The 23,204-nt window shown below is 38.4% G+C and overlaps 1 protein-coding gene and 1 non-coding gene across 3 annotated transcripts; both read left to right on the forward strand.

Annotated features, from left to right (window-relative positions):
- The first annotated feature begins 5,309 nt into the window (after positions 1-5,309).
- On the forward strand, positions 5,310-19,695 carry pabpc1b (poly A binding protein, cytoplasmic 1 b). 2 transcript variants are annotated; one of them, XM_065293205.1, is made up of 15 exons: positions 5,310-6,003; positions 7,474-7,667; positions 7,810-7,925; positions 12,327-12,466; positions 12,547-12,641; positions 12,728-12,865; positions 13,092-13,187; positions 13,799-14,071; positions 14,451-14,541; positions 14,639-14,749; positions 15,286-15,434; positions 15,516-15,600; positions 16,515-16,645; positions 16,751-16,848; positions 19,314-19,695. In XM_065293205.1, exons 1-14 carry the CDS (start codon positions 5,811-5,813, stop codon positions 16,841-16,843), a joined length of 1,905 nt encoding a protein of 634 aa, XP_065149277.1. In that variant the 5' UTR covers positions 5,310-5,810; the 3' UTR covers positions 16,844-16,848; positions 19,314-19,695. The 2 variants fall into 2 exon arrangements, with proteins under 2 accessions (XP_065149277.1, XP_065149286.1); XM_065293214.1 differs by lacking the exon at positions 19,314-19,695 and adding an exon at positions 19,091-19,307.
- LOC135786103 (small nucleolar RNA SNORA5) lies at positions 12,891-13,026 on the forward strand. The gene has a single exon (XR_010546859.1). It is a non-coding gene; the product is annotated as a small nucleolar RNA SNORA5 (small nucleolar RNA).
- Positions 19,696-23,204: the final 3,509 nt, after the last annotated feature.

A 23,204-nucleotide genomic window follows, 5' to 3' on the forward strand; every position in this document is an offset into this window, starting at 1 on the left:
ACACAAGATCATCTAAAGCCCAGATCCAGAATCACACAAGATCCCCTAAAGCCCAGATCCAGAATGACACAAGACCCTCTAAAGTCCAGATCCAGATTGACAAAAGACCCTCTATAGCTCAGATCTAGACAGACTAAAGATCATCTAAAGCCCGGATCCAGAATCACACAAGACAAAGTCCAGATCCAGATTGACAAAAGACCCTCTATAGCTCAGATCTAGACAGACTAAAGATCATCTAAAGCCCGGATCCAGAATCACACAAGACAAAGTCCAGATCCAGAATGACACAAGACCCTCTAAAGTCTAGATCCAGAATGACACAAGAACCTCTAAAGTCCAGATCCAGATCGACAAAAGACCCTCTATAGCTCAGATCTAGACAGACACAAGACCCTTTAAAGCTCAAATCCAGACCGACAAAAGACCCTCTATATCCCAGATCCAGAATATCACAAGACCCCCTAAGGCCCAGATCCAGATTGACACAAGACTCTCTAAAGTCCAGATCGACAAAAGACCCTCTATAGCTCAGATCTAGACAGACACAAGATCATCCGAAGCCCAGATCCAGACCAACACAAGACCCTTTAAAGCTCCAATCCAGACCAACAAAAGACCCTCTATAGCCCAGATCTAGACCGACACAAGATCCTCTAAAGCCCAGATCCAGACCGAGAAAAGACCCTCTAAAGACCAGATCCAGACCTACACAAGACCCTCTTAAGCCCAAATCCAGACTGACAAAAGACCCTCTAACCCAGATCTAGAATGACACAAGATCATCTAAAGCCCAGATCCAGACCTACAAAAGACCCTCTAAAGCCCAGATCCAGAATGACACAAGACCCTCTAAAGCAGTGGTTCTCAAACTTTTTCCGCGTGCGGCCCCCCTTGTGTACGATGCATTCCTTCACGGCCCCCCCAAAGAAAAGTTATGACAAAAACTGTTATAAAATGTAACATTTTAATTAAACAAAACATATTAAGTTATACAAAGTAGTGCTGTTGCAGTAGCCTTATATTTTTAGGTTTAATTACACAGAATTCATGATAAATTAATGTATTTTGTAAAATGTCATAAAACTGGGGCCCCCCTGGCACCATCTCGCGGCCCCCTTGGGGGCCCCGGACCCCAGTTTGAGAACCACTGCTCTAAAGTCCAGATCCAGATCGACAAAAGACCCTCTATAGCTCAGATCTAGACAGACACAAGACCTTTTAAAGCTCAAATCCAGACCGACAAAAGACCCTCTATAGCCCAGATCCAGACCTACACAAGACCCCCAAGGCCCAGATCCAGATTGACACAAGACCCTCTAAAGCCCAAATCCAGACATACACAAGACCCTCTAAAGCCCAAATCCAGACCTACACAAGACCCTCTAAAGCTCAAATCCAGATATACACAAGACCCTCTAAAGCCCAAATCCAGACCTACACAAGACCCTCTAAAGCCCAAATCCTGACCTACACAAGACCCTCTAAAGCCCAAATCCAGACCTACACAAGACCCTCTAAAGCCCAGATCCAGACCGATAAAAGACCCTCTATAGCCTAGATCCAGACCGACACCAGACCCTCTAAAGCCCAGATCCACACATAACCATAACATATCAAAGTCCGGTTCCAAGGTAAGACTTAACATTCGGATCAAGATCATTTGTTGAAATTTCACATATTTTAAACAGAAAATTTTCTTTTTTTACATAAAGATTACTAGAAATGTATCACCTGGAAATATCTGTGACCATAAACTGAAGCCTAGACCAAAGTCATGTTTATGTAAACTTAACAATGTCAAAACTAACCTATGTATAAAAATACCAAATTTGTAATGAGCAAAACCAATTAAGTTGCTTTCAGATAAAAATTGTTTTTAATATTCAGGATGTATGTATTTAAAGGTGATTAAAAGATTTGTCTTAGCAAGGTGTGTGACTCCCCCTAGTGGTGATATTAGCTACAGTCAAAATGACTTCATTACAAAAGTTTTCTTTCTCATACTGTAAACCACGCCCGCCGACAGGGGGGGACAAACGGGTCTGTTGTCCCGGGCCCAGGGTGAGGGGGGCCCAGAGGGGGGCCCAGAACTGGAACCTATGGAATAATTGTTAAAAAATAAAGAAAATATTTGATTCATTTGATTTGAAGTTCAGTACGCTCAAAATGTCCGGTCAGACTCAGCACAAGTCCGGTGCTCAGAAAATAAAATAAAAGAAGAAAATATAGGCTTTATAGAGGAAAATAGAGGAAAATAGAATTCATAATTCTCCCCATTAGGAATCTGTGACCGCAGATATAGTCACTGCATCGCGTGTGTTTAGAAGTCTGTGCTGTTTGCTGTGAGGTTTTTATGAGAGAAAGCACAAACTATTTAATATTTAATATGTGAAACTTGAATTTGAAATAAAACTTACCGCGGAGAAGATAATGAGATCTCTATCGTCTCTATTGCTAAGTGACGCGACAATTATTTATTATTTCAAATCCGTTTACAAGATAAATATACATTGTGTTATTAAACAGATGAAATTATCTTGATATAGGCTACATTCATTATGAGAAGCCTTTTCTTTTTACTGTTACACTGTAGACAGTAATATATGTAATTTATATAAAACTCTATGGTCGTGACAGCATTATCCATTATCTGTTGGTTCATGTTGGTCCAGTTTAATTCAGGGTAATCCTTTAATAAAATGTGATTATAAAATATTTTATTGTTTTGTAATATTCACAGCGCACATTCTCTCAGATCGTTTTAAAACATTTTTAATTATTCTGCAAAATTCCGCATAGATTTTGCAAAAGAAATCCGCAGAAATAGCAAAAAATAACTCCTTACACAGATTCCTTACACAGCTGTACTACTCTTGCAGCAATTAAAGCAGTTCAGATTGGTTTTAAATGGAAAATAGTTATATTTCTTTTTTTATTTACATTTTAGAGTATTTTGTTTGTTAAAGTTTTTTATGATAACCAACAAGCGGTTATAGCAGCCGACAGCAAGTTGACAACATGTTTGATGAATTGAACTCTCAAATCAACACTTCACGTGTCTATAAGAATAACTATATAAAATAAATATTTTCAGCATATCACATTGTTAGTTTAAACGTTTATTATCTACACACTATTTTTAAAAAGCGGAGGCAGATTGCTCTGCTGCTCGCAGCTGCAACGGGTGCAGAAATAAAAAAATGAAAAGGGCTATAGCTACAAAACGAAACGAAATAAACATGAAACCGAATAAACATGCAACCTGCCTTATCTTACAACTTCGCTATGCATATTATAGATTATGTCTTGTATGCTGTTTGCATAGATTATGCGCAGCATCCAAGGTTTTAATCTCCATTAATATTTTTTCCCGGTGCGCTGAAGGTCCTGCTAAATACCGTACGCAACAGCTGCATTGTAAATGTGTGGCTGGCTGTGCTTATAACGGACTCGTGCTATAGGTTAAAAGTTTTACTACGTTTGTTTTGCAATCATCGTCTGTCAAAATGTTATTTTAATTCAATTGAAAAATATAAAAAGATGGAGAAGCCTATAAGCCCGAGGTCCGCCCGCGTATCAGCTGTGACGTTAAAATTGACCGAAACCCGACCTGAGGGGTGTAAAAAGGTCGGGTCGGGCTTGGGCTGAAATGCAGGGCTCTACCTTCAGTCGCATTCATTGAGAAAAATGTAATGCATGCTCATCATGAAAGCTCTTTACAAAATAATATCCCTCGGGGCTTTTGGTTCAAAGGCGTGCATGTTTGGAGAAATATTGATTGAGTTTATATGTTTACTTCAAATTTCTAAAGAGAGGAGTAATATTTATTCAATTATTAGTCCAAACACGGCATAATATTAGCTGAAGTTGTTTTACTGATATTTCCAATAGTCTGTTCATAATTCATACGTGATTATATGATATTTTGTGTCAGTATACAGTGTCAGTACACTGAAAAAATTATGAATTTAATTTAATCTTTTTTTTAAGGTAAGTGGTTGCAATTAATTTATTTAAGCTACATGTAAAACAAAAGTTTTATATTTTATTTTACTTTACTAATCTTTTTTTGTTTAAATGTAGCTTAAATAAATTGATTGCAACCACTTCCCTTAAAAAATTGATTAAATTCAATGAATATTTTTTTTCAGTGTACTACATTTAAAGGTGCAGTGTGTAAATTTTAGAAGCATCTAGTGGTGAGGTTGCAAATAGCAACTAACGGCTCAATACACTGCTCACCCCTCGCTTTTGAAACGCATAGAGAAGCTACATAGCCGTCACCGGTAAAACATGTCATCGTCAGAGACAACTTAGTAAAAAAAAGTTTGTCTGTTAAAGGTTTCTGTAGAAACATGGCAGCACAAAATGGCGACCTCCACGTAAGGGGACCCTCTGTGTATGTAGATAAAAACGTCTCATTCTAATGTAATAAAAACATAATGGTTCATTATAAAAAGGTCTTTATACACCCCTGATAATATAGTTTTGTATATTATTTTGCATTTCTGTCAAGAGATCCTTCTAAAAATTACACACTGCACCTTTAACTAAATATTTTAAACAATGAATAATATGCAATATTCGTGGGTCCTGAATCTGATAATGCCAAATGTCTTGTTACCAGTAAAAAGTAAGGGCCCTCTAAGATTATCTTGTCCCGGGCCCAGGCAAGACTGTCAGCTGGCCTGCTGTAAACTATAAGCTCAGTAAGGTTTGAGTAAACGTTTTGTATTGAACAGTACTGAACTATGACTTCAAAGCATTTATGTAAAACTGATAATTAAATAGACTCACAGAAAGTAAAAAGTGAACAACGTGCATTGATCAAAGACCACTATGTCCTGTTTGATCAAATCACGATATTCAAAGACTTGGTGTTCAGAGGTGACTGTCATTTATTTGTAAATTAGGGTTTTCTTTGTGTTCCCTTCTAAAAAATATTTTTGTTACCACAAAACAATCATGGTTAAACCATGGGTTACTGTAGTAAAACCATGGCTCTCTTCCAATCACTGCACCAAAAAAACATGATTACTAATATATTCATATAATTTATTATTTTAATATAATACCTTAAATACTTTTTTACTTTAAGTTAACTAATTTTTTTTTACATTTTATTTAACGTTCAGTGTCATTCACCTCCATCACGTTTTACAAAACTCAACGAAGAAATGTCGTCCTAAAAGATAACTGGCGATTGTTTAGCGCTATCATCTTTAACCCGTAAAGCATCTTTGCGCGTGCACAATGACATGAGAGTGCATGGCAGATGACGTAATAGCAGATATATATGTGACAGCTCTCCCGCCCCTCTTTCCCGAACCCCCGGCTGTTAGTGCTGTGTGAGTGCGCGTGTGCTCTGTTGCTCGCCTCGGCACACGTTATATAAAAAATAAAAAATACAAAAAAATTTAAAAACTTTTAAAAACTCCAAAAAATCCTTTATTTCCTTTAAAACAAGAATAGGTTAAGCGGGAGAACGAGGCCGAAAGCATCGCAACCAACCTGAAGAAATAACGACAGTTTAAAGGGACGTCACTGAGCTTGCAAAGGCCGAGCGGTTTGCTAGATTCGTCGGATTTCGGAATTATTCGCCATTTTATTTTTTTTACCCTGAATACTACTCATTTTAAGCGGTTAAATTGGTCCGTTGAGATTTTCTTTTAGACTTTTAAATTTGGTGAATTGGCGTGTTGAAATTAGCCGGACAGCTAACAGTATTCGTACGTAGTTGAGCTCAAGCGCTAGCGCAGAGAAACAAGCGAAATCCTCCGTGTCTGTACATTGACAGCGAAATCAAAATGAACCCCAGCGCTCCCAGTTACCCCATGGCCTCGCTGTATGTGGGTGACCTGCACCAGGACGTGACTGAAGCAATGCTGTATGAGAAGTTCAGCCCCGCCGGTGCCATCCTCTCAATTCGCGTGTGCAGGGACATGATCACGCGCAGATCGCTCGGTTACGCCTATGTCAACTTCCAGCAGCCGGCAGACGGTAAGTGTGTGTGTAAGTAAATCGTTGACAGCGATGACACGCTAAAAAATGACATTTAAAGACTCGGTTGACTCATACAGATGTGTCAAGTAATGTGGTCGTATACTGCGCACATCTGTAGTTAAACCATGTCGTTTTTAATTGTCATGGTTTAATTAGTCGGTGTTGTACATGTTTATATAAATGGCGAGGCTTTAAATTAAGTGTTGCATGGTTTTGCATGTATTTTTGCAAGCAACTGTATGTATGGATTCTGTATGTTATATGTAGGGTAAGGAGGAAGGAGTAGAGAGTGTAGTGTAAAGATAAATGACATCAGCACATCTAAAGCTTTCAGTGATGCACATGAATAACAGGAGAAATATGTCATATCAGGTTTTAAATTTTTATGACAGCTGAGGATGGTCATGTGCAAACAGTCCAACTGAGGTCAGACATAACCATATGGATCATACACAATACACGTCCAGGCCAATGAATTAGTATCACAGACAGAACATCATTACTATCTGCAACTTTCTAATTTGTGAAGAATTGACATTTTATTTTACTACTTCAGATTCACAATTTCTTCAACATCACTTTCAAATGAGAAAATGATGAGGAAGTGATTTGTGGTGCGTTGGCAACATGGACAAATGGTTTCTAAATTTGATGCATTTTCCAAATGGACATACTTTTGTTTTCACAGCGGTGGTGTAATTGCCATCATAAATTAGTGATAACATCTCCTTGGTTCCTCTCTTTATGTACCAAATGCCCAGAATAAATTTTGCACCTACATTTTTATTATTTAACTGACCAGTTTCGTGTTTTGACCCATACAATCATAAGTTCATCCCTTAAACTAATCTTTGACTTGGAGCAGTGGATTGCAACATTTTGACTTCATTGCCCCCAAAACTCATTACAAAATTGCATTACAAAAAAGATGTTCATTATGAAGAATATCCAAAGTAGTATCTAGATTATTAGTTGTTTAACTTATTTAATGCATATTTTATGGTTTTAGGTCATTTTGATGCCATCTTGGAGATTTGTTGAGGTTATTTGGTTGAGAAACACTCACTTGGTATTTTTTTGGGTGGTTTCCCAGATGGGGATTATCTTAAACCAGGACTAGACCTTAGTTTAAATAGGAAATATAACTAGTTTGAACAAACATGCCTTACTTAAAACATGACTTATGTGCATTTTGGGGCAAAACATAGGGTACTGCTGTATTTTAAAGTTGTTTTCAGTTTGGACAGCTCTTACAGTTTTTTTTTTTAATTTTTAGTCTAGGACTAGTCTAATCCCTGTCTGGGAAACGTCTTGTTTATCATTTCAAATTTTGGTTGGGACGCAGCCTAAAGAGGCTAAAACAATGTTAATCTGTGAGCAATTATGAAACTAAAACTGACATGGCATTTTAAGTTTCAGGTTCTGTTACAGTCAAGTTGTGTTATTATTCCCTGCTTTCATTTCCAGCTGAACGGGCTTTAGACACTATGAACTTCGACGTGATCAAGGGCAGACCTGTCCGCATCATGTGGTCTCAGCGTGATCCCTCTCTGAGGAAGAGCGGTGTTGGGAACATCTTCATCAAGAACCTGGACAAGTCTATCGATAACAAGGCCCTTTATGACACCTTTTCTGCTTTCGGCAACATCTTGTCGTGCAAAGTAAGGGGCAAATGTCTGTTAATTGTTTGCTGCGACCATAAGGATGCTTCTCGTGAGTGTGGGAAATTTGGTGCATGGGTGCTTTTGAACTGGTCAGCGGGTGCATGACTTCATGCTTTTGCTCCTGATGTCCTTTCTCAAGGTTGTTTGCGATGAGAATGGCTCAAAGGGGTACGGCTTTGTGCACTTTGAGACCCAGGAGGCTGCAGAAAGGGCCATTGAGAAAATGAACGGCATGTTGCTGAATGACAGAAAAGTGTAAGTTTGATTTTTAGCTTTGTCATACACATTTGAAAGGGTGAGTGCTAACTAACTTGGGGTGGTGTGGGTAACTAACCAGCTTGATTATTTTGGGCTTGTGTGGTGACTGTTTATCCAGCGTATTAAATTAACCCGTTACACCTGCTGAAGGTGGCTACTTTCCACCAACACTGTTTGTCATGTTTTATGAGTTTTGTTTTGATAAAAGTATTTCTTGTCCCAGTAGTGATCATGATTATTGAGAATCTTTTCACAAATCTGTAAATCTTTCAATGAATGTTAAAAGACATTGGAGTCGCAACAGATTTCTTTATTAGACAGTTGATGATATTTGATTTAAATCACTTACAATAGTAAGGTCCAGTAAAAATATTTTAATCATTTTTTTCTTGGAATTTAACACCATTAAATTTTTATAAATACAAAGTTAAAATTTTACTCTCACATGACATTTGGTTGGTGTCACCTTGGCACAGTTTTTTCAGCCAATAATTAGCTATAAGTTATAAAATTAGGCTGTATGGTTTGACTCTTTCACCGCCAGCGTTTAAAAAAAAAAGTTGCCAGCCAGAGCCAGCGTTTTTCATGATTTTCACCAAAGTTTAATGCCTTCCAGAAAATGTTTTTCTTTAAATTTATAAACATACAATATACCAAATGAAAGAACAGACCCTCTGCTTTCAAACAAAAAACCCGTTTCATCCTACCTTCAGTGGTTCTTTTGTAATCAACTTTTGAATATGGGTAGGTTTCTGCAAAAACACCACATTTTGAGCAGAGATAATTAAATTTTTGTGACAGCCTTTTCATAGAGATCCCATTCAGAGCGATCTTTAATACAGACACGGACATGCAGCCGCTTGCCATAGGGCAATACTTCTGGGTTTAAAAAGTTGCGCCACCTGGTGGATAATAGCGGCATTGCGGAAATACGGAAAATCTCGTCATTGGCAGGGAAGCGTTTTCTCTTGATTGATGAGATATCTCGTCAATAGCGGCGAAAGAGTTAATAAAACAGCAATGCAATAGAAAAGGTCTTCAATTGGTGGACGGCGAAACGAAAACAAGTTTAAAAATGAGCGCACCAACACAAAGGACACCCGCACGCTCAGCCATTTATGGTGATGATCATTCAATTTTATGTCCTCTAGGGCTGGGCGGTATGACGGTATATTCCGTTACCGCGGAATAAAATGTCAGACGTTACAGATTTTTCTACTCCGTCTATTCCGCGGAATGCAAATAAGTGGGCGTGGCTAACTCTGCCCTCCAGCATGTTAGACTGAGTGTGACGAAGAAACATGTAAAATAGTTCACTTATAAAAAAGGAACGAGTTATTTGTGTAATTTTTATAATAAGTGCCAGTGAATCCACCGCGGGTCATGCAGCGAGACTCTTGCTTGCTCGCTCTCGTGCGCGCATTCTCTCTCCCTGCAGCAGCCGGCCAGTCTCTCGCATGCAGTGGTCTCTCTAGGCAAGCGCAAGGAGCTGCGAAGTCAAATAAAGAGTTCTTCTCGCACATAATGCTAATAGTTGTAAAGTTTTATGAACTTTAAGCAAGCTAAGACAAAACTCGCGTTTATATCAGTGACACGTGCGATGATGGAGCGATGTAGTTTGACGCGCCATTTGCTTGTACAAACATATTTGATCGGAAAGACGAGAAAGAGATGCAAATGTTAAGGTCTAATAGAAAGTAAAGGGCGTCAAGACCTTAAAACAAACTTTATGATCATCACATCATAGCACCTGTCACATTTATAATATCTAGAGCTTCTTCTCTCATATACAGGTATTGATCCTGTCTGTAGGTTTTTGCATATATTTATACCTGTTCATTTTACATATTGCATATCTTTAATGTAATGTATGCATAAATACAAAATACAATGAAGCCACACTATAGCTTCAATAGTCTATAAAGTTAATTACTCAATTAAAAACAAGATTCAATGCTCATATTTTAAAACTGTGGTGAGCATTTAGTTAAAAGCTATAGTGAGTGGTGTATTTCTGTATATTTTTATCATCAAAAAACAATATAAACTGAAAAACATGTATACCGTGAAATATTCCGTTCCGTGAAATAAAATGACTCATTCCGTGGAATATATTTTTGGTCATTCCGCCCACCCCTAATGTCCTCTATTGTACCCTATGACACTCAACTAGGGTCTGTGAAGCCCGGAGTATAGTCTTTTAACTTGTAAGCGAACGTACGTGCATGGTTGAACACAAAGTATAGTTTATTTGACTCATACGTGTACACAGATGTTCGACCCATGCCCATTACAACAAAATGCAATACCTCTCATGGGCGTCATACTACATTCTCCTGTAGGCGCATGCGTGACCTATGTACAAAGTACACAGGGTTTCAAAAATCTAGTGGTGCACTCTTCTGGTGACGAAAATTGCATCACACGCACTCTACACGGACCCTCGCATACGTGTAATTATGGTCCATTTTTTTCAGCCTTAACAGGTTATGTACTACAGTATAAGTACATCTAAACATATTAATCCGCATGTAAAGTACTTCATAATCATCAATGTTATATTGGGGGACACACAGGCCCAGTTTCACAGACAAGCCAGACTTAAGGAAGACTAAAATGCATGTTTGAGCAGTCTTAACTGAAAACAACTTGCCCTGACATGTTGTATCTGAAAATATATCAGCGGCAAATTTTTGGTTTCAAGATGCACACCAGTGATGTTTTTTCGAAGTAACGTTTCTTAAAGCTACTGAAATTTATCTAAGGCCTAATCCTGGTTTACTCTAAGCCGATCTGTCAACCAGTGGTACGTCATTTAATTATATCTATATCTTGTATAATATAATACCACTTAGTAAAAAAAGGTTTAGAAGCTGTCACTGGGACAGTACCTTTCAAAAACGTACAGATATACATTTATACATTTGGTATCAATATGTAGCTGGTAATATGTACTCTTTGGGGCGGTTTCCCAGACAGGGTTTAGATTAATCCAGGTCTAGGCTTTGGTTAGGACATTTTAAGGCGGGTGCATAATCTCTGAAAGCCAATGTTGATATTTGAAATCACCTAAACAAAGACGCCCCTACCCCAGTAGTATCTGGACCTTATTTAAATAGACCCGCCCCACACATACGCAACCCAGGCAATGATGTAGGTTAGTAGACACGCCCCTTACTGCTGATTGGCTACAAGTGTGTTTTGGGCAGCCCGACTCCCTTTTCAAAAATCATGCACCCCGCCTTTAAGTCGTTTTTACAAACAAACCTTCCATAAAACAATACTAGTGTGCATCTTGAGACAAAACAATGGCACTGATATGTTAGGATTCGTCAGTACAAAGTGTTTTGAAATTAAAGCAGCTCAAACAAGCATTAAAGTCTGGGACTAGGAAAAGACCTATCTGGGAAACTGCCCCTTTAAAGCAACACTATGTAGTTTCCATGTAAAAATGACTTACAGCTCCCCCATTTGGTTGAAAAGCGCAACAGTGCCTGGTATCAGACACTCTTCTGCAGGCAGGGGGAGGGGCGGGGCTGTGTTTCCTACCCTCCACCGCCACTTTCAGAGTGTGCTTGTAGCAGCTAGGAGGTTGCTCAGGTTGCAGCAACAGTACAATTTGTCCAGTTAAAAGTTGTTCTATCACTGAAATAATTTTAGAGACATTATTTTAAGGTAAAAAAACTACATAGTGTTGCTTTAAGTCCTAAAGATGCTTTTCAATGGCATATTACCCCATGAGTCAGGTCAGCTCACTTTACTTTGGCTCAGTTAGCTTTTCCAAAGAGTTTAGTACCACTTCAGAGTGAGAGGGATTATAGGCGTGTCGTTATATTTGCGCTGCCTACCGCTGTGACATCATACAAAAAGTGGGAGCGAGCAACAGAGGGAGCATCGTTGGAAGATTGTCTCGGACCAATCGGTGATCTACAGTGCTTTCACATCACGTTTTAGTATCAACTCCGCTCACTTGGAACTTCAACTGAGATGGCAGTAAAAATGTATCGGGTATTACATACTGTACCCAGTGGAAAGCCCCCAAAAGTGAGCTGACCCGACTCGTGGGGTACTATGCAATTGAAATGCACCATTTGTTGTACTTTTTCAAAGGGTGCCTCCCCAGTTACAGCATTTGCTAACTTTGTTTATGAGAGTTAAAAAAGTATTGTCCAGACCTCTGCTGGCAAAGAAAATCAAGAAACTATACCATAAAAGAACCATTTTTGGTTCCTCAAATTTCTTTTTTAGCTTTTTGTAGTCTGAAGTACCTTTTTGGACAAACCTTTTTGTGAAACAGAAAGGTTCTTTAGATGTTAAAGGTTACACACAGCCAAAAAAGGTTAACGTATGCTTAATAACTGTTATAATTATAATTTATTGAATTTTCATTGCAAACAGGTTTGTAGGACGTTTCAAATCTCGCAAAGAGAGAGAAGCTGAGCTTGGTGCAAGAGCCAAAGAATTCACCAATGTGTATATTAAAAACTTTGGAGAAGATATGGATGACGACAAACTCAAGGATGTCTTCAGCAAATACGGTAAGTACAATAATAGCATACTATCTGATTTATTTTGATTGTTCTGTGCAGGTTAACGTGGCGTTGTCTTATTTTATAAGGTGCTGCTATGAGCATCCGCGTAATGACTGATGAGAACGGAAAATCCAGAGGCTTCGGTTTTGTGAGTTTTGAGAGGCACGAAGATGCCCAAAGGGTCAGTCTACCTTTGAACTCTGTAAAAAATATGGTTGGATGGGTATCAAACAACTATACGTGGTGACTTTACTCTCATTGAATCAGGCTGTGGATGAGATGAACGGGAAAGAGCTGAACGGGAAGCTCATCTATGTGGGTCGCGCTCAGAAAAAGGTGGAGCGCCAAACAGAGCTCAAGCGCAAATTTGAACAGATGAAGCAGGACCGCATGACTCGCTACCAGGTCAGTAAGGTTGAACTATGACTTCAGCAGCCAAGTCAAAATCAGTACCTTCTTCTCTATGAATCGTACTGGGCACAATGGCAGCAACAGTAAATTATTAGTCCATGGGCCCCACGTTTCTCTAGTGGATACTGGGGACAGAGACAAGACTACGTATAGCTGTTTGTAAAAAAATGTTGTTGTATGTTGAGGTAAAATGCAGCACAGTCATTTAGTCTCTTTACAGGGTGTCAATCTGTATGTGAAGAACCTGGATGATGGCATAGATGATGAGCGCCTTCGTAAAGAGTTTGCTCCCTTTGGTACAATCACCAGTGCCAAGGTATGAAGGTGTATCAGACCTGCTTTTTTATATACATACTGGATACTCTCTATGATCTGAACGTATATGATGGCTGTTAAAACAGTAAAGGTACTTTCATTATGCAGATACTATTAATAATTCATTAAAATGTAATAAAACTAGCTTTCCCTTCTTGTTTATTTTGGTTATTTACATTTACTTATGTAACGCAGGGCTCCAGACTAACTTTTTTCACTAGGAGCACAGTGGCCCCCAACTGAAAATTTTAGGGGCGCAAACAGAAAATTTAGGGGCACACACTGTAAATCAACATACTAACCAAATATTCACATTTCTACTAATTTCCACTGTATAACTAATAAATACTTGATGATAGATGCAAAAATTACAATGTGCTGTTTCAAATTCAGTGTCACATTTTATTGTGCACTTTTGGAAAAAAAGGTCAAATTTACTGGTTGCACATGTGCGACTGGATGTAAAATTCAGGGGCACACTCTCAAATTTTAGGGGCGAAATGCCACCATTTGGGGGCAGTCTGGAGCCCTGTAACGTATATGTAGATGTTTTTGTCATCTTTCACTTTCTATTGCAGACCCAAATTTTTTGTTGACTCTCTGCTGTCTCAGGTCATGATGGACGGCGGCCGCAGTAAAGGCTTCGGTTTTGTCTGTTTCTCTTCCCCTGAAGAAGCCACCAAAGCGGTGACCGAGATGAACGGCCGCATCGTGGCCACCAAACCGCTGTATGTGGCTTTGGCTCAGCGTAAAGAGGAACGACAGGCTCATCTAACCAACCAGTACATGCAGAGGATGGCCAGCGTCCGTGCGGTGCCAAACCCCGTCATCAATCCCTACCAGCCTGCTCCTCCATCAGGCTACTTCATGACTGCTATTCCACAAGTAAACATGACTATCATTGTTTCAGTTAGTCACACATGCTTTCTGTATGCATATATTGTAGTGCTTTCACAGTACCAAAATGTCAGTACTGATACCAGTAAAATTTCGGAGTTCTTGGTGACAAAACAAAAGACAAAGCTATGCTAATTTAACAACACACTCTTAATCATAAAGTTAAATATCAATATATAATGTTCAGTCTATTTCCGACTGACTAACTGTGCTCAAACAGCACATCGGTTCCGGGTAGTTCCCGGTACTCTGGTGGTTCCTGTACTTGAGAAAATGTGGTACCGTTAATAAAAAATTTTAGTGCTGAAGACCTGGTACTCTTGACAACACTATGCTACTGTATATTAACAGTGTTTTTGTGTCACAGGCCCAGAACAGAGCTGCATATTACCCTACCAGTCAGCTCGCCCAGCTCAGACCCAGCCCCCGCTGGGCCACGCAGGGTGTCCGTCCTCAGCGTAAGTCAATGGGCAAATCTCTACTTTGCTGTTTCGCGTCTCAAGCAAAGCCTGGTGGTAATTCGTAATGTTTAACTGAATGATTTCTTACCATCAGACTTCCAGAACATGCCAGGCACCATGCGTCCCTCAGCTCCGAGACCTCAGACCTTCAGCACCATGCGTCCTGCCTCCCAGGTGCCCCGCATGATGTCCACACAGCGCGTTGGTAAGACCCTTAATAGCCTTAAGCCTGGGATACACTGCACGATTTTTGGCTGTCCCAGCTGTCCCTGTTTTCCTGGTCTTGTGACCAAAGATAGTGACAGTGTCAGAAGTTCAGCATGATCCGCGCACAGTGTGTTCGATGGTACGACCTGCGTACTGGTATTAGTTTACCAGTAGCGCATGCTGGTGACGTTGCGGTAACGTGTGTCGCAGCCATCACAGCCTACAACAATTCAATAGGAGTCATCATCGTACGGTGCTTGTTGTACTCAGGTTTAAACACTCCATGTCGCAGTTTGACAAGGTAATCATCTTATAGGATGGCAAAAATCGTGCAGTGTATCCCGGGCTTTAACTGCTTACTTTTTCTTATTTTACACTTTTTTTTGTTTAAAAGGCATCACCTTTTGAAGCCATTTCAGAGCAAATACTTTAAGAAGATGGAAGAAATTAACCTAACATGGCCTAAGGTTTGTAAAGTCTAAAGACAATCATCCCAAATCGTATTATCCTCTGTTTTTCTCTCTCTTTCTCCAGCTACTCAGACTATGGGTCCACGGCCCACGACTGCTGCGACGGCAGCAGCTGCACCACCAGTGCGGGGCGTACCTCAGTACAAATATGCCCCCAGCGTTCGCAACCCTCAGCAGCACATGAACACACAGCCTCAGGTTACGATGCAGCAGGTAAGCGCTTTAATTTAACCCTCGAGTCTGAACGATCAAGAGAATTTGCATTAATATTGTTTTATTCGTACGCTCTCTCAGCCTGCCGTGCACGTGCAAGGACAGGAGCCGCTGACCGCCTCCATGCTCGCCGCCGCTCCTCCACAGGAACAAAAGCAGATGCTGGGTAAGGGGTATTCTATTAAAGAGATACTCCAACCAAATCTCAAAATTACCCCAGGATTTACTTACCCTCCAGCAATCTGAGATACATGTGCATCATCATTCAGACGAGCACATTTGGAGTAATTTTAGTAAATGTCCTTGCTCTTCCAAGCTTTATAATGGTAGAAAACAAGGACCAGGGAACATCTTCTGACTTTAAACACCAAAAAGTCGATTAATCCTTCACAGAGGTAATCCACAGAGGATATTTTTCGTACAATATTGCATGGATTACCGTAAAATACTTTAACCCATTGGAGCCTTGTGTGCAGAATGAATGCACTTTTTTGGGGTTTAAGGTCAGAAGTTGTTCCCTGATCCCTGTTTTCTACCATTATAAGCTTGGAAAAGCAAGAACACTGACTAAAATAACTCAAAATGTGTTTGTCTGAAAGATGATGGACATGTGTATCTCAGATTGCTTTAGGGGGAGTAAATCATAGGGTAATTTTGATATTTGGCTGGAGTATCGCTTTAAGAAGTCCTTTAAAGGGATAGTTCACCCAAAAATGAAATTTCTGTCATCATTTACTCACTCTCATGTTGTTACAAACTTGTACAAATGTATTTGTTCTGATGAACACCAATGAAGATATTTTGAGGAATGTTCGTACTCAAACAGTATGTGAGCTCCATTCACTTTCATAGTATTATTTCTTCCTACTATGGAAGTAAATGGGGTTTACAAACCGTTTGGTTACAAACATTCCTCAAAATATTTTTCTTCATGTTCATCAGAACAATTTATACAGGTTTTTAACAACATGAGAGTGAGTAAATGATGACAGAATTTTCATTTTTGGGTGAACTATCCCTTTAATGTGAACTTTATTGGGGTTAAAAATCTGAAGTTAACGTGACATTTTTCTCTCTCAGGTGAACGTCTCTTCCCGCTAATCCAGAACATGCATCCCAGCTTGGCTGGCAAGATCACCGGCATGCTTCTGGAAATAGACAACTCCGAGCTTCTCCACATGCTGGAGTCTCCTGAGTCTTTGCGCTCCAAGGTAAGGGTTGTCAGTTTTTTGGTTTACATGTGAAACATGGAGGGTAGTTTATATGGTCTGAACAAAATGGATAGTGTTTTGAGGAGTCTGTTTATGTGACGACAGGTTGATGAGGCAGTGGCTGTGCTTCAGGCTCACCAAGCTAAAGAAGCCGCTCAGAAAACCGTGACCAACTCTACTGGTGTGCCAAGCGTCTAAGCCAGGTATAAAATGTTTCTGTTGACATCAGTAGGCCTTTTTACACGTGCAACCTGTTAAATTGCAGTAAAAAAAATGTTTTGTACTTTTTCATTTTTGCACACTTTATTTGGTGCATTACTTTTTAAAGGCAGGGTGCATGATCTCTGAAAGCCAATGTTGACATTTGAAATCACTTACACAAACACGCCCCTACCCCAATCGAATCTGGACCTTCTTTTGATAGACCAGCCCCATACATACGCAACCAGGCAACAATGCTGTTTAGCAGACACGCTGATTGGCTACAAGTGTGTTTTGTTACTTGGCCCGACTCCCTTTTCCAAAGCGTTTTTTTAGAAATCGTGCACTCCGCCTTTAAGCAGATAAGAAGAGGGATTTTTTTTAAATAATTTTCTAATACACCCAATTTAAGAAAGTGGAGCATCAATGTGTCTTAGAGGAATAGTTCAGTGAAAACTATCTTGGCTCTTCCAAACTTTATAATGGTGGTGCTACTGATTTTAAAAGCTCAAAAAAGTGCATCCACCCTTCACAGAAGTGATCTACAGACACGCCTCCAGCGGGTTAATAAAGGCCTTCTGAGGGCAATAGATGCGATTTTGTAATAAAATTATCCATATTTAAAACTTTATAAACTATAATAACTAGCTTCCGGTAACTGCCAGGGCGCTTTCACAAGTGTTTATTTAAATTTTTTTAACCTTTATTTAACCAGGTAAAATCAGTTGAGAAGAAGTTCTCATTTACAACTGCAACCTGGCCAATATAAGGCAGAAACAGTGCAAAAAAAAAAATTTCATATACAACAAGTGTAGTGCTACATACCATATAATTTTTAAAAATAGACAATTACATTTACTCTAAGTAGACCTTAAGATATATATTTATTTATTTATTTATTTATTTATTTATTTATTTATTTAAAATACTATTATGGGTCATAACTGGACTGTTAACAGAAGCAAGAATCCATAAGCAGTTTTAAATGCTGATGCTGATCGGTTCCTCTAATTTTAAAGGTGCAGTGTGTAAATTTTAGCGGCATCTAGTGGTGAGGTTGCGAATTGCAACCAACGGCTCAGTCCACTGCTCACCTCTCGCTTTTGAAACACATAGAGAAGCTACGGTAGCCGCCACCGGACAAACAGGTCCTCGTTGGAGACAACTTAGTAAAAAAAAGTTTGTCCGTTAAGGGCTTTTGTAGAAACATGGCGGCACAAAATGGCGACTTCCATGTAGTATGTAGATAAAAACGTCTCTTCTAAGGTAATAAACACATAACAGTTCATAATCAAAGGTCTTTATACACCCCTGATAATATAGTTTTGTATATTATTTTGCATTTCTGTCAAGAAATCCTTCTAAAAAATACACACTGCACCTTTAATGATTTTTGCAATTCATTCCTGTCAGACAACTGGAAAGAAAGGCGGCCGAAAGCAGACTTTGCTTTGGGAACGACCAAAGAAATACCTACAAGTACGCGTATTATAAATTGAAGTTGCTACTGTGACCAGTGAATAACGATATGCAGGGGATAAGCCTAATAAAGACTTATAAATAACCAATTAATTGGCGAGTATGCAATGAAGGCCAGCCAATTAGAAAATAAAGATCACAATGATGAGTAGTGTATGGGGCTTTGGTGACGTAACGAATAGTACTATGATAAATTACATCTAGTTTACTTAGTAGGGTTTTAGAGGCTATTCTGTATACAACATCGCCGAAATCAAGAATCGGTACAATTGTAAGCTTTACAAGGGCATATTTGGCCGCGCAAGTAAAAGAAGCTGTGTTACGATATATAAAAACACAATTCTAGATTTATTTTTCGATTATAGATGCTTAATATGAATCTGAAAATGTAGTTTACAATTTAACCAAACACCTAAATATTTTTAAGAGTCCACTAATTCTAATTCAGCCCCGTCAAGAGTAGTAACGGTGATCGGATGAGCATCAGTGAACAATTGAAAAGCATGCATTTAGTCTTATTAGCATTTAAAAGCAGTTGGAGGTCAAGAAAAGCGTGTTGTATGGCATTAAAACTAGTTTGAAGGTCACTTAACACGGAATCTTAAGAGGGTCCGGATGTATATAAAATAGTATCGTCTGCATACAGATGAATTAACAAATCACCAGCACCACTAGCAACCTCATTAATATAAATAGAAAAAGGGTTGCCTGCGTATGTAGGGTAATGGGGGTAATTTTCATTTTTGGCTGAACTTTCCTTTTAAGGTTGTTCCTGTTCCTTCTAATGGTTGTTTTGTTCACACGAGGAGCAAAACCGAAAACGTCTCATTCTGGAAAATTGCCAGGGCCGATTGCATGTTAACATGTGACCCCCAAATCAAAATTCTGCAGAAATGACTGCATGTGTGAAAGGTCCTGTTGTTTTTCACATTCTTATTGAATGTTTGTGCTGCTTGAAAACTGAGTTCATAATGTTTCTGTTTCATAGGGGTGTGCAGCCTTGAAGTTTCACCGGGAGGAAAAACTAAACATTGTAAAAAACTAAAACACAGAAAACATTGTAAAAGAACCTAAAACAATATGTAAAAAAGAAACTAGAAAGAGCCAGGTCTAGAGAACAGTATCCTAGGCCTTGTAAGGTATTTAAAAAAAAAAAAAAAATGGAAAAACCGAAAAATAAAACATGTTGGGGGTTTTAAAAAAAAAAGTCATTTGCACAATATAAGCAAAACAGCCCTAAAGCATTCCTGCCTTGTTTTATTGCTTTTAAAAGTCATGTTCTTGGGGGCGAGGTAAGAAATGACTGAGCAATGTGAAGTTTATCTTTTAATTGAAAATGTGCTTGCTGAAATAAAAGTTCATTAAAAGTTTGAACGAGTCTTTTTTATCTGTGAAATATCATTAAATAGTGAAATGCAGTGGTGGTTATTTTCAAATAAGCCGAGTCATTGGAGATGAAACGAATGCTCTTCTACAAAACAACACGATTAGTTTTTGGCAGCCTGCTCAGTCATGGTGCAATCTAATGCAAAATGGGAACTGTATGAGATAAATGTGGTTTTAATAAAAGATCAGAGGTTGAAACTTGGATGTTGTGCAACATGCTTTTTGCATTGGTGTTTTGCATCACATTACATTAATGGATTTGCAAACGCTCTTATCATGAGTTATACATTACATTTTGAACCCATGACCTTTTGCACTGCTAACACAATAGTCTACTAGTGAGCTGGAGCATATTGAATGCAATATGGGGTAGGGCTGTTCCGAATACCATTTTTTGAGCTTCGAAGCTCTAGTAGAAATAAAATCGAATATTCGAAGCTTCGGAAGGAGGGGCTGAACATATTTTTTCTCTTTAATAAAGGCAGGAATCTGTGTGTGTGTGTATCTGTCTATCCACAGTTTTATTATGTGGCGGATGTGTTGCTGGGAACTCAAGGGAGTGTAGTGCATTTTTTTCGTGCAATATGGACATGTGACACTTCTAGAATTAATAAACTTTAAAAATACTACAGAACAGCACAAGCCGGAAGCGGCGTGCCTGTCATGCATCATGCGAGAACAGCATTAGTGAAACAAAACACAAGACCAATACTTTTAATAAGGTTGCCTATTTTCTAACAACATTTGTCTAACAAACAAACATTCCCGTATCAGAAATTAGCAGCACAGTAATTACTGACAACGTAGGGTAGGCTATTTAAATAAAACAACGAAAATAAATGAACGAAGTTCAACAAACTGTTATAAAACGGTAGCATACTTTCAAAATCAAGTTTATTTATTATAACACTTACACCATCCAATATGTTTTTTTCATCAGAACAATAATGAAGATATTTTGCAGAAACCCCAGTGCTCCGTCATGCAAGTCAACCGATCCGCACACTGAGCTAAAGCATATATATCCAATACAAAAGTAATCCCCCATATCTCCGTGTGACATATTGAAGTCTTGTGAAGCAAATCAATCAGTTTTTGCAAGAAACTGAACGTTATTTACAACACTATTAGCGTGAATGCCAAAGCAGGAAGCGCGCTTTCCGTTCGAGGTGATCTCTTCTACTGGTGGCGTTTGATGGCTGTTTGCTATGGATGTTGGTCTTTCTGCACCACCTACAGAGCGGGAGTGTGAAGCGCACTTCCTGCTTGGCAAAAGCTCTGCATTAACGCTGAAAAATATTTATATATATATTCGAATCTCAAAACTGAAAATCGAATGTCAACCCACCGAACGAATATTCGAATATTCGAATTTTCTGGTCCAGCCCTAATATGGGGGCAGCAGGAAACATGTATGAATCGCTGGTATGTTGCACTTCTGTCAGCATTCAATTGATTCAAGGTTGTCTTTCAGTTTAGATTTAACGCACATGATTTCATAACAGGAAAACAGGTGGCTTGTTAATGTGTCACCATATTTTATTTGGCCTGATTATGTTGCTTCAGTAAAATCTTTTATGTTTTCTTTATGTACTTTTTGTACTTTCAACACCATTGCAGTTTTTTTTTCTCCATAAAATGTGAGTTTTCTAAAGATCGTATCAAAAGCGGTTTGAAATTGCCTCGGTTTCCTAGGTCAGAAATATGTAACCAATCACAGTTGAACAAGCCATAGATATTAAGTAGGATGCTGCATAACCTCGGCGATGAAATGATCGCAGCACAGCTGCTTTAGCTCTGCTTCTGTGATGCTCACACGTGCAGTAACTTGTTAACATTTGCGCTAGACAAATTGTGCTGCAAACTTGCAGTTCATGTATGCATTGTGTGAAACTGGACTTTGCATGTGTCTGAAACTGCTGAAACCCATTATCACTTTCATATTAGCAGAAACAGCTGAGACATTTTCAAATACTTTCTTTTATGTTCTTTAAAGAAATAATGCCAAGCAAGTTTGAACACTGATCATTTTCATTTGTGGTTTAAATGTGATTTTTTTTATCTTTCTCGTCAATAGGAAATAATGTATTATGTTTTAAAATAATATGTATGTCTTTGGCACATAAGGCATCATCAGCATGAACACTCGGGTAGGTCTTATAAAAATACTGCAAGGCGATACTCTTAATTTACTATGACTATTTAAATATGACACTTTAGACCAGAATGTTGCACAAATGTTTAGGCAGTTTTGAGTAAATTGTGACCATAGATCACAAAACCAGTTATAAGGTTCAATTTATTTATTTATTTATTTTTTTTATATATCCTGAAATTTAATAAGCTTTACATTAATGTATGGTTTGTTAGGATTGGACCATATTTGGCCGGGATACAACTACAGTATTTGAAAATATTGATTTTGAAAAAAATATTGAGAAAATCACCTTTAAAAAAGCCTAATCAACGCATATTACAAAGATAAATACATTTTTGATATATTTATGGTAGAAATTTACAAAATATTTGCATGGAACATGATCTTAACATAATATCTATTAATTTTTGGCATAAAATATTGATAATTTTGTAAACCGTAAATACCGTATTACCGTATATAATGGTAAGCACACAGCTGACTGTAACCATTGACTTCCATAGTAGGAAAACAAATATTATGGAAGTAATAATTGTGATAAGTGATGATAAAGATATTTTGATAAATGATGGTAAGCGCACAGTTGACAGAACCCATTGAATTCCATCGTATTTGTTTTCCCTTCTATGGAAGTCAATGGTAACCATCAGCTGTCTGTTTACCATCATTTATCAAAATATCTTCTTTTGTGTTCATCAGAAAAAGAAATTTGTACAGAGTTAAAACAACATGAAGATGAGAAAATGCAGTTTACTCATTTACCGAATGATATGTTCTTGACTTTCAGAGAATTACATAATAATAAATAAGACTATAATTTAAAACCTTAAAATGAATAACATCATTTCTGTAATCATTTGACCATTTTGTTATATTTAATTTGTTTGCCATGACACACAAAATGCGTTTTCTCCAATGCAATAATAATTACACCAAAACACAACATAAATCCACAAAAGATGTTATTTGCTGTAATCCACATCTTTAAAGGTTCAGTGTGTACATTTTAGTGACATCTAGTGTTGAGGTTGCGAATTGCAACCAACGGCTCAGTCCTCTGCTCACCCCTCGCTTTTAAAACGCATAGAGAAGCTACGGTAGCCGCCACCGGACAAACACGCAATTGTCGGAGACAACTTAGTAAAAACACTTTGTCCATTTTGGGCTTCTGTAGAAACATCGCGGTACAATATGGCTACTGCCATGTAAGGGGAGCCTCGGTGTATGTAGATAAAAACGTCTCATTCTAAGGTGATAAACACACAACGGTTCATTATAAAAGGTCTTTATACACCTCTGATAATATAGTTTTGTATATTGTTTTGCATTTCTGTT

This window comes from Paramisgurnus dabryanus, chromosome 19 (genome assembly GCF_030506205.2).
Source record: "Paramisgurnus dabryanus chromosome 19, PD_genome_1.1, whole genome shotgun sequence".
Classification (NCBI taxonomy): Eukaryota; Metazoa; Chordata; class Actinopteri; order Cypriniformes; family Cobitidae; genus Paramisgurnus; species Paramisgurnus dabryanus.